Below are 12,920 nucleotides of genomic sequence, written 5' to 3'. Positions count from 1 at the left end.
TTATAGGAGAGTTCAGATAATTTGTATCTTGTGAAATGTAGATGAATAAGGAAAGGATAAAGGAAGAGAAGAGTATATAGAGTTAGGTTCAGATTTGTTGCGAAACTTTTTTTTGAGTTTTTTGCCGTAACCTTGGCTATCTCTTGATTGTCAATGAAGATGGAAGTTCTTTTGATGACGTTAAGAGGTCAGCTGAAAATGAAGAAGAGGAAGAAGCATTAACTACAATAAGTGTGTGGTCTGGTCCACTACGAACTTTATCGCAAGACTCCGCGGTATGTTTCGTAAGCTTACAAAGAAAACATTTTAGTCTCTAAGTGGATAAAAATACTCAAAATGGTATATTTTCATGATCAATTAGAAGGGAAGAATGCACTTCGAAGTCGTCCTTATCAACGATTAAATAAAAACCATGTATATTATCATTATCATCATCATCCAGCCTTCATTTATCAAGTCCACTACTGGACATGGGCCGCCCTTAAACTCCTCCATTCTTTACGATTTTGTGCTCTTTGTTGCCAACTTGGTAGGTGGTCTTCCTGTACTGCGTTTGTTTGCTCTTGGCCTCCAATTTGTAATTTTGCTCGTCCATCGTGAGTCGTGCATTCTCGCTACAGAACCTGCCTAGTTCCACTTCAGTTCCGCTATGGGTTCCACAACATCAGCAATACTCGTCCTTCTTTACAGGTCTTCGTTTCTTATTCGGTCTCGCAACGTCACTTCTAGCATAGACCGTTCCATTCGTCTATGTGCCACTCTCATTTCGAAGCCGTGGTCTTGGTTAGAGTCGTAGTTTCCGCCTTATAGGTACAAAACCAGGTATAAACTGGTCTTAATTACTAAATACGTCATTTTTGTATAATAATTCATAATGCATAATTCATAAATATCTTATAAACAGTAGCGTTTCACACTCGGCAGAGGTAAGACGTATTTACAGAGATTGAGTTTGTATACACCTATACCTGGTATTACCTAGTTTGTGTGAATAAATTATCTTCATAAGAAGAATAAACTTCAATAATTAACTAACAATGAAAATGCCTCGAGTTTTTGGGGATTGGTCAATGTACCAATCAACAGAAATTAATTAGCAATAAAATATGCCGCAAAGATAGGCCCAGTAATCCTTTTCATTGCCTAGATTATAGCTATGGCTATGCTAGCTTTACCGTAAAGTTAGCGTAGCCATTGTATCTCAGAAACATTTGCAGCAATAAATTATTTCTTGGCGTAAAACTTCGGCAAGAAATTAGCAAATAATTCCTTGCAGTTTGCTTTTTGGTCGATATCTCGGTTTTTCCGGGGATGTGCTTTGAGTTCTGCGATGATGGGCTAGTTTTTGGTAATTGGTTAATACACCAATCAACAGCAATTAATAAGCAATAAAATATGCCGCCAAGATGGACCATTTAGTCCTTTTCCTTCCCAAAATATAGCTATGGCTATGCTAGCTTTACCGTAAAGTTAGCATAATCATTGTTTCTCGGAAACCGTTGCAACAATAAATTCTTTTTTGGCGTGAAAGTGCGCCGTTCGCCAATAAATTAGGAATAAATTTCTTGCAGTTCGCTTTTTGGCCGATATTTTGGTTTTCCAGAGGTATGTTTTGAGCTAGGGGATGATGTGGTAGCTTTTATGAATTGGTTAATACACCAATCAATAGTAATTAATTAGCAATAAAATATGCCGCCAAGATAGACTCTGTACCCGTTTTCATTACTGAAATATAGCTATGGCTATGCTAGTTTACCGTAAAATTAGCATACCCACTACAGCAATAAATTTTTTCTTTCTGTAATAAATTAGCAATAAATTATACTTTTATAAAATTATTTATAAAATTATTTTTATAAAATTGGTATTCTACCTTTGGAGATATCTAAATCACAGCTCTTATGACATTCAACGACTGTTTAACGACATATTATACGAGTTTGCCACTAAAGTTCTACAGTTCGAATGTAAAAATAATTTTTTCGATTAGGGGCTTCTGGTTCACGGCATTTGTAATCTAGTAACCATTGTTTGGATTTGGGGTCCGATACGTAAGTACTACAAAAGTTAACTGAAGATGACCTGACTAGTCCGAAAACGTTCTGAACTTTTTGAATCTGAATCCATTTGGATTTTTTAATTTAATTTTTTAATTAAATGTACCAATTACAACAGTTTTTTACTTCGATGTTTTTTAACTAATATGGTATACAAGCAATTAATACTTAAAAACGTAACTGTGAATGTCACAGTATTTGTTCTTCTTTCTTACTTTTAATTAAGGTCTCGGACCCTATTCTGTGGCCTTGTCTAAAAGCATATACGAATAATTTCATTTTTACTATAAATAACTATAATACTATAATGCATGGAAATTTCAGAAATTGAAAGTTATCTTAGCGTTCATGAATATTAAAAATATTAAATAACTGTATTTTAAAACTACGAGTTATTTCATTTTAAAATACCATGTAAGTATTTTTATTTAATAAATTTATATACCATATGTTGATATTTAATGGACATTGAATTTTCTGTATTACACAATTCTGATGGAATTTTTTGAGTTTATTTTAATCGGATTCGTTCATTAGCAGTACTATATAAACGGGGCTTACTAACAAATAAAACAAATTAAGCTATTATTCCATAAAAAGTTTGCAGCATAACACCAGATTCTGTACAAAACAAATCAGATTACTCTCAATTAATGTCTATTTTTCTAGCTAAAATACGTTTCCACGATCACATCGTGTTTTTTTAATTAAAAATAGCATGCTTTTGTGAATATTTTTTTGCTGACGAAGCAGAAATAAACATTTATTTTAATATTTATTTTAGGCAATGTTAAAATATGGTGAATTTTTATCAATTGTAAGCTTGCAAAATTAAAATTTATTACATTTTTTATATAAATTGGTTATGTAAATTGATCTACATAGGTAGCAAAGCGGATAACGGGACAGGTCCTGCAATTTGTTTATTAAATAAAGAAGATCTCATGTCTATCGGAACGGTATTCGTTACAGGTAGCACATCCGTTCGGACATGATAAAAGAGTATTAAATCATAAATTTACACAAAAGACAAAAGTGTTATACATAATATATCTAAACAAGTGCATAGAGACTGCTTCATTGCATTTCAGTGTACAACTCATCTATGTAATCTGCAACAAAAGTTAATCTGAAAAAACGGGTGTGGCAGCCCAGTGGGACTGCCGGTAGAATTTATACTTCTATACACGCGTTCGTCGTAACAAATTTATATGGGAGTCAATCTGCACAATAATTACATATGTAATGCTATAGGTAAGAGAAAGCAGAAATCGAAACAGAATTAGGTATACAGGTATATGGTGCATCGTTTGCTGTATATAAACATTTGACCTGTAATAGGGGTATAGTAAGTAAATGAAGGATTGAATTAATATTTAATGAAAATATATATTTTTATTTTCATATATGTATAAAAATGCAAAAATTTCTTTTTAAACATACTCTGCAGTAAAATTCATTGTTAATTTTGTTATTAGTATAAAAATACAATAAAATACACTGCAACATAATTCAATATAATAATACAATACAAATTAAAATGCAATATTCATAAGTATTTAAAAATGGCAATATACGTAACTTACTTATATGTTTAATTTACCATGATAAAAATATTAATAAAAAAAATGTTGTTTGGTGATACAACTGTCAATTTATCTGACATTGGCAAATACAATAATTAATTGTTGTTTGTTGTGTATATAAGTACACATTTGAACTTTCTTGAGATATTTACAAGTTTTAATTTATATTTTAAATGCCTAACGAGGCTTGTTACTCCCGCGCAAATTTCCGATTCACTCCCGTGCAAATTTCTAAAGTCGACCGCGCGTATAAAAGTATAACTTCAAAAACCAACAACTCGGATTATGTTGTAAATTTTCATTTTATTTTAAAATTTAGCATTTTTGCGTATATTACATATATTTAATAAAATTAACGTGAGGTTTTTAAATATTTCAAAAATAAAAAAGGAAATTCATATTGGGATTCGAACTCACATCCACCAGCGTATGAACCAAACACGTAAAATATTTGCCAATTAGACATGACACAAACGTATTTCAAAATTGACAGTTCTCAGTCATACAGTGATTTATTGAGATTATTATTTTGAAATACAAAAGACTAAAATAATTATGAACATTTAATAAATAATACAAAACATATCACATAACTAATAGTATTAATAAATATTATATTATATATATAATATAATAGTACTAGAAGTAGTAGATGAATACATATACCTGGGACAGCTCATACATAAATCGGGATCACTACTTCCGGAAATCAACAGACGAATAAAACAAGCGTGGTCAGCATTCGGACGAAATTCCATAGTCTTCAAATCCAAAATGCCACTATACCTCAAGAAGAGAGTATTTGATCAATGCATATTACCCGTCTTGACATATGGATGTGAAACTTGGATATTAAAGAGAGAAATAACGTCGAAACTCCAAGTAACTCAAAGAGCAATGGAAAGATGTATGCTAGGGATAACAAAGAGGGATCGTAAAAGAATTGAATGGATACGGAGGCAAACCCAGGTGACTGATGTAATCCAAAGAATAAAATCCCTGAAATGGCAATGGGCAGGACATATGGCAAGAAGAACAGATAACAGATGGACCACTAGAACAACTATGTGGTACCCCAGGAACGCTAAGAGACCAAAGAGGCGCCCGAATCTCAGATGGGATTATGATATTAGAAAATTAACAGGAACAACGTGGTCTCGAATAGCACAAGATAGAAAAATATGGGCGCAAATGAGCGCAAATTATTAGAACAACGTATAACTAAGACATCGTCGAATAATAATAAGAACATACAACATTGAAATAAGGGAGGCTGCACCGTAATTGGAAACGGTTGATAAAGCTGCACATGATGATGATGATGATGATGATATATATATATATATATATATATATATATATATATATATATATATATATATATATATATATAATATTAAATATATATACAAAAGGAACATTTTTATTCTCGAGAGAGGAAGAGAGAGAAAATATATCTTCTGTCTCTTTCTTACTCATTATCTTACATATGTAATGATTTCACCGATTCACTCCCGTACAAATTTCCAACGTGGAGCGCGCGTATAGAAGTATAACTTCAAAAATAGGCGTTACTTCTTTTATATTCCAATCATTCTACTGAGTCAATCGCACAAATTAAGGTTAAATATATTATTTAAAGTCTTCAACCCTTTCATTGCTGATTTCATTGTAACTAAATAAAACTGTTTAAAATGCCTTTATCCTTTATCCTTAAAAAGGACATGGAAGATATATGTCCCATTAGTGTTTAATGGTGGGATAAATAAATCCCATCAATAAAGAAACAAACTTATAGTCAAAATAAAAAAAAGTACATTACACAAAAAACATTACTTCTTATGAATGATGTGGTAACAAATAATTTTTGCATAAAGACACATTGCTACAAATAGTCGTACTTCGAGATTCTGATTTATTTTATGAACATATAAACACCCTCTTCTAGTAGGTATTTGTTGTGGCAAATGATCTCCAACGTTGATCATCTGTTTCTGTCGTTTAGATATTCTTCCAGAACGGCCCCTTATTCGTCTTTTGACATTTGATTTCGATCTTTCTAATTCAATTAACTGTTCTGCTAGTTCCACAAGAAAATTGAAAAGTAAAAATTTTGTATTATATTGTTGTACACTTCTTTTGTGAAAATCCTTGTGTATATTCCAAGAATTTACAATAGCGTAACTCTCACCTAAGGTGTATCGATGTGGATAATAAAAGATATTTCAAGATATGCTTCAATAGTATGCGTTTTTTTCGTGTTTTTTACGGGAACCCTCCTTTCGTAAGGTGAAACGAATAAATAGCATTTTAATGACTTTTCATGAATTATTCTTATTATAAGTTTATTATGAGTAGACTTCGGCAAATATGCATATTGCATATTTTGCATATTGTGCATATTTTATGCAAATATTTCATATTTTGGCATATTTGTATAAAAGTTTGCATAAAGTGCATAAAAGTTCAGATTTTTATACTGTATTTGAAAATTTTTAAACATACCAATTTATTTCAATTCTTGTATAAAATTTTGTAGTCATTTTAATCAAGAAATGATCTAAGTACGTAATCTCTACAGGTACAAAACATTTACAATTTCAAAGAAGATCAATTTAATTAGCCCTCAACATTCTTAGAAAGTCTCGGTCACTGAGGCATTCAGTTATTGGATAATCGCTAAGGGTTCGCTCATTTGCATTTTATGATCTAATCCCCAAATCTATCTACAATTTATTGTATCTTAACAGCAGGTAAACGGCGAATAGTTTTGTTCCTAATTTAGGGATTTTCCAAAATCTCCCAGTTTATTGAATTAGGTACCTAAACATTTCTAATTTGATGCTCAGATTTGTGAATCATTTTTGTTTTGATATTCAAAGCGTAAACACTCGTTGTGCGTAACAAAAAGGAAGATTGTGATTTTATAATGCCTAAAACAACCAGTGCTTCAACTTGGATTAAACCTTATAAAGAGCTGTCTATGGATATGGGAAAAATCTACTGTTTAGTCTGTGGCAAAATTGTAAGTATCTAATATTTTCTATTAAATATCTAATATTTCATACATACAGGGTGTTTCCAAATGACACTTACAACGTTTGACTGTAGATACTTCTCGAAAAATTGAACAAAACTATATAGTTAATGAGGGGTCAAACTTATTTACTTTTCGAGATACAGGGTGTTAAAATTAAAAAAAAATTAAATTCTTTTAGTTAATAACAACAATAACTTTAAAACCAATAAACGTATTTACTTGAAATTTAGTACTTAGTAGGTTAATTTAAATGAAAAATAGCTTCCTTTAGTGAGAAAAAATTGTCCATGGTACAATACAATGGTGTGTATTTAGAAAAATTTTTCACCTTTACTTTTTTTTATGAAGTCAGCTATTCTAAAACACAATTATTTTTATTGTAATTGAATTAACAAAAAAAAAACTTTTGTTGAATTTTAAAATAAGTTATATGATGTACTAATGGTTAGTAACAAAAACTAATTTGTGGATTAATACTGCATTTAAAACACTTAGCGAGTGTTTTTTTTTCCAAACCAGTTATTTGATTAACCAAAAACACCTTGTATATTTTTATATTTTAAAGGTTGGGTTAAAATAAAGGTTTTTATTTTTATTTATAGATAGCATGTGAGAAGAAATTTCAGATAGACCAACATGTGAGAACTGCTTCACACATTGCAAAAAAAAGAAAAATAGGGGGAAAACATCAAACTTCAATGGCTAAATGTTTCCAATCTACTTCAAAAAAATTAGATGAGCAAGAAACTTTTAATGAAGACTTGTGTCGCGCATTAGTGTCTGCAAACATACCGCTTTCAAAATTAGCAAATGTAAATTTTAGTTCGTTTCTAAAAAAATATTGCAAACTTAATGTTCCAAGTGATCGGTCTCTAAGAAGAAATAATGTGAACGGGCTATACTCGTCGGTGTTAATTAATATTAAGGAAGAAATTGCAGATAATTATTTTTACATATCTGTAGACGAAACCACTGATTCCTCAGGAAAGTATATTGCTCATTTATTGATTGGTGTTCTTAAAGAAGATACCTTACCAAACTCTCATTTTATTTTATGCCAGCAACTTGAGAAAACAAATGCTTTAACAATTTCGCGTTTTATACAAGAAACATTAGCAACTTTTTTTCTTCCGACAACTATTCCTTCTAATAAATTACTGCTTATTTTATCGGATGCTGCTCCTTATATGGTGAAAGCAGGACAAAATTTAAAAATATTTTTCCCAGATTTAATACATGTTACTTGTGTAGCGCATGGATTAAACAGAGTTGCAGAGGAAATACGAAAAAAGTTTCCTCTTGTAAATACCATGATATCCAGTGTCAAAAAAGTATTTCTTAAATCTCCTATAAGAATTCAACTTTATAAAGAAATGCTACCTAACATTCCTCTTCCACCACAACCTATTTTAACGCAATGGGGAACATGGTTAGAAGCAGCTAATTTTTATGCAGATCATTTTGTTAAAATAAAGAACATAATTGATAAGTTAACAGATGAAAGTTCTCAATCTCTTTTGGATTCTAAACAAACTTTTCAGAGTAACTTGCTTCAACAAGAACTTTCATTTATAAAATCAAATTTTAGTTTTGTTCAAAAAACAATTACTCAGTTAGAATCACCAAAACTGTCATTGTTCGAAAGTACAGCATTAATAAAAGAATTTGCGTCATGTTGTCGGAACCTTAGAGGTAATATTGGAAAAGATATTTTAAAAAAATTTGAAGCTACTATGGAAAAAAATTAAGGTTACCATATTCTTTCTGAAGTAGTCAGTGTTCTAGCTGGAAATATTTCGAAAACAATTAATTTAGAACCAAATGTTTTGGTTAGTTTGAAAAATGCTCCCGTTACATCAGTTGATGTTGAACGAAGTTTTTCCATATATAAATATATGTACTCAGACAGAAGCCACAAGTTTTTGTTAGAAAATTTTGAACACCACTTGGTCATTTATTGTTACCATAATTCTAAATAAGTTTATTCATACTTAAAAATGATGTATTACTTAAAATAAAATGTAAATCTTAATGAATAGTAGGAAATATTTAGTTATGTACACTTTTTTTTTTAAATAAAATTGTTACTATTTTACGATTTTTTTATTTATCTGTATGAATATTTTGTAAAATATTTGCATATTTTCGGGTAAACACGTGCATATTTATGCGCATATTTTTATTTGCATATTTGCCGAAGTCTAATTATGAGTATCACATTATAGCCCAAGAACAATGTGTTATATAAAAACATCGTCTATTATACTTAATATAAACAAAAATTGGTAAATCAGTTCTGAATAATCGATGGAATAACAAATTTTTTTGAAATTTGTAGGAAACATTGCCTTCGTTAAGTCAAGTTTTGACAGCTTGTAATTTTGTGGTGGACAATGATTGTTATTCGGCGCTTGGTGTTCTTCAGCTTTCAGAATACCTCTGGCAAATAAATTGTGATTCAATTATTCTTGTTCTTGTTCTTGTGGATCTTGCATTCGGATGCTGGTCTCTCTCTTAAGTTGCGTAACAGAGACAGTTTCTTATACTCGATTTATTGCTTTTTTGTGACATTTCCTTGAATAATAGAGTGGCAGTCATAGTTTTCCTTGAAGTTGTAGTAGATAGCATTCAAGGGCTATTTTTGGATATTGAAAATAGGCCATTTTACTTAAAATTTACTAGCACGTCGTGACCACTCCGAGTTGGAATGGTAACCACCCCCAGGAGAAAAGCATATTCTACCATAGGGTAGATTTTGATCTTTAAGCTATTTTTTGACTACTGTCAAAATTTTAAACTAATCGATGCTTATAAAAAAAAAATAGACGTTTTAAATATTTTTACCGTCATATACTGGACTAATAACCATTATCTTTGCTAGTATTTATTTTAAGGACCAATCCTTCCTAAGTTACGTGGTTTAGAAACCTTTGAAAAGCTTCTTGTTGTCAGCAATAATCAAAGTATTATCTACAGATGGTAAGTTGTCTGCATCTTACAAAATCTTATCAAAGATATATCTTAAATATATATCAAACAATAAAAGGTATAGCACGAATTCCTAGCGGATTCCTCATCATATTAATGTTTTGTTAGCTTCGTCATGTTCTACCCTTACAAAATCACCTTTACTTTCAATAAAGTTTATTAAAACTTGAATATCGTTGTTATCTAGAATATTTTCGTAGCACGGTGTATTCAATTCTATAGAAAGATTTCTTATAGACGATGGAGCATATGTATACGCCTTTTGTTGATCTCTACATTTTTGTAGTAGAACAGATAATCCAGGTATTGTCTCTGTAGTTATCATTCCCTCCCAAAAACCAAATTTATCACCATTTAAGTAAATTTTACATTATCTTCATAGGTATATCAAAGCTTTAAGTACTGATTCAGATTTCATGATTTTCATCCCCTATACTTTACTCACTTTGCGCAAATATATTATTATATTTTTTTAGTACGACATTTTTTAATATTTTTAATTGTAAAAGACAAGAATTTTATATAGCATATAATAGTTTTAAAGCCAAAACATGTCGCGCAAACTTTTCTCGTATCGATGTAGCTATAGATAAAGTAGGAAAAATATAAAAAGTATGACCGGACAATAAGGGCTATTAAAAAAGTTTGTTCTCAAATACTTTTTCATGTTCGTGGTAGGTTATTGCTCCAATTTTCGGCATATCCTGATCCTGATACAGGATCCAGGCGTGGTTATGACATGTATAAACCGAAAAACTTTCTAACAAGTTTCGTAAAGAGTTCAACGTTAAGCAACTACAATAAAATCATAACTGTGCGGTAAAAAGTTTTCTAGGGGTAGTTTGAAATAATTAGGTTTTAAAATAATAAATAAATAAATAGAATTAATGTTAGTTCAACAATCTACTCTAATAACGTAATGCCTTAGCTGTATAGCTTAGTATTTAAATTTAGAGTCTTTATCGAGAAAAATTAAACTTTGTTTCTTGTTTTTGTTGCTGAGTTGCTACATACTTTGATTTACCTAGTACTATTTTATTTACTGCCACTACATTGTTACCACTACTGCCAGAGATATGTTGACCCGCTCAAGATATCAAACGGAAATAATAATATTTTTCACACAGTTTTACTTAACTTTGAATAACTTGATCGAAAACTGAGTAATTATCTTAAAATTTTTATGGGCGAAACAGAGAAGACGATTAACGAGAAGGTAGTAACTATCTTGGTATAAGCATCTGGCAATGTAAATAATCACTTTAAATTCTGATAGCGACAGTTTAAAATTCAAATAACTTATTCGATTTTGTTTATCCTAATTGATTATTTTGAGACACAATTTTAAAACAATGCAAATCTCTAAGTGCTTATGTCAACTTATGCGGTTAACGGAGAAAGCGTTTTACCCAAGGCAATTTGAAAATATACATTTTTGTTTGTTCTCATTCGAATATCCTTAGATGCAATTTCTCTTTCTGACATTTGAAAGACGTGCATTAAAACCTTATGCTAGGTAAAAGAAAAATAGTTCAAAATAAATTTAGTTTTTGGATGTTTTAGATAATTTTGTTACAGGTTTAATATTTCCTTTGTTTATTTTCCTTATGTGGCCAATGAAACTAGAAATAAAATAGACAATAAATTTAATTTGAATTTATTTTATAAAAACTTACTTAGTTATAGTTTCATAAAGGGCTTGATTTTTCTTCTGGTAGTATCTTCATGTATCTTTCAAATTGTTCTTCTTTAGGTTATTGTTTTCTTATCAAATGTTTTCTTTATTAAAACTGTCACCTGTGAGGTTAATGGCAGGGTATGATTATCTTGAGTGACATGACATTTAGCCTCTTCTTACAGGTTATTTGACATCAACTTCTAAAGGTCAATTTATTGGTTCATGGAACTAAAAGTTGTACTTTGAATTGATGGTCCTAATAGGTTGGAGACAGGATATCTTGTCATCAGTTCGTTTAAAAGTTGGATTTGTGGGTTTTTTGAGTTTTTTTTTTGAGGAAAAAAGTTGAGATTTTTGGGTTCACATGTGCCAAGGGTACTGAATATACAGAAAATTTCTGGATTTAAAACTCAATTTCACCTCAACAGGATCAGGAATCAATTCTATTTGTAAAATAGGCGCTTATAGCGGATTAAATTCTTGATTAAGAATTATTTTACATTAAGGTCACCTTACATCAGCGGTAAGTCCTATCTAAGACCTATTATTCCATCAATCACAACTTAAACACTTTCTAAGACTATTCTTTTACTTTCAGACCTTATACTTTTATTTTATATTCGGCTCTTCCTTCAAATCTTCTATCTGGTGTTTACTTTTTATTGGCTTCCATACAAGCTGTTCGTCGTTTGGATCTACAACTTCCAGAAGCTGATTGTAGGGTTATTGGATATAAAGAAGACCAAGCTATAGACCCTAAGAAGAAAAGTGAACAATAAACTTGGTGAGAATGAACCATTTTAGCTTCCCTGCAACCATCTTGTCTACCTTATCATATTTGGGATATTACTAGTCACATATTTAAATAGTTTATCCGTGGTTACATACAACTGATGTATTTATAATAACCTTCTCTTCCACCAGACGTTTAGATAATTGAAACTATTGATATCTGAAATAAAAGTAACCTTAAATTATAATTAGTAGTTTAAAGTATAATTAGATTAAAATAGATCACAAGTAAAGTTAGATATTTAGTTACTAATTAGGGGTATAGATTACAAGGTTTATTTAATTTAGTTAAGTTAGTGTTAGAAACTTAGTAGGAATAAATTACCACAAAATACAAACGGTGTGATATAATATTAAGTTAGAAACTTACCGTTGATAAAGTAGTGTACACCTAAGGTATATATATATATATATATATATATATATATATATATATATATATATATATATATATATATATATATATATATATATACGCTGGGGTTATTCAAATCATTGTAATAATCCATATTATTTGCTCTAAGCATTCTTACAATTAACTTCACTATTGAATAAAAATTTAAACTATAAACATAAAGTGTAGTTCTTGACAGGTGACAACCATAGATAGGTGACAACAACACCTCCGCTGGGTTATGGCTAATGGTCTGATACGCGGCATTATTCGATAAAATTGGGCCATAACATTTTACCCACCCCACTCTCCGGGTATATATTGGATTTAAACCAAATCTTAAAGAGCTGGTCTGACTATACTACCTTTAATTTATAAAAATAGA

General features: G+C 30.3%; 1 protein-coding gene across 1 annotated transcript in view; it reads left to right on the top strand.

The window, feature by feature from the left end:
• The window catches only part of LOC140436083 (uncharacterized), a 40,586-nt gene extending 28,458 nt beyond the window's left edge, over positions 1-12,128 (top strand). Inside the window, exons 2-3 of the mRNA XM_072524791.1 lie at positions 11,839-11,872; positions 11,948-12,128. Of these exons, the coding sequence (XP_072380892.1) occupies positions 11,839-11,872; positions 11,948-12,128 (215 nt within the window). The remainder of the gene's footprint in view (positions 1-11,838; positions 11,873-11,947) is intronic.
• The last annotated feature ends 792 nt before the right edge of the window (positions 12,129-12,920 follow it).

The sequence above is a fragment of the Diabrotica undecimpunctata genome, chromosome 3, assembly GCF_040954645.1.
Source record: "Diabrotica undecimpunctata isolate CICGRU chromosome 3, icDiaUnde3, whole genome shotgun sequence".
In the NCBI taxonomy this organism is placed as follows: Eukaryota; Metazoa; Arthropoda; class Insecta; order Coleoptera; family Chrysomelidae; genus Diabrotica; species Diabrotica undecimpunctata.
Note: the sequence above shows the minus strand (reverse complement) of the source record. Positions and strands in the feature narration are given on the sequence as shown.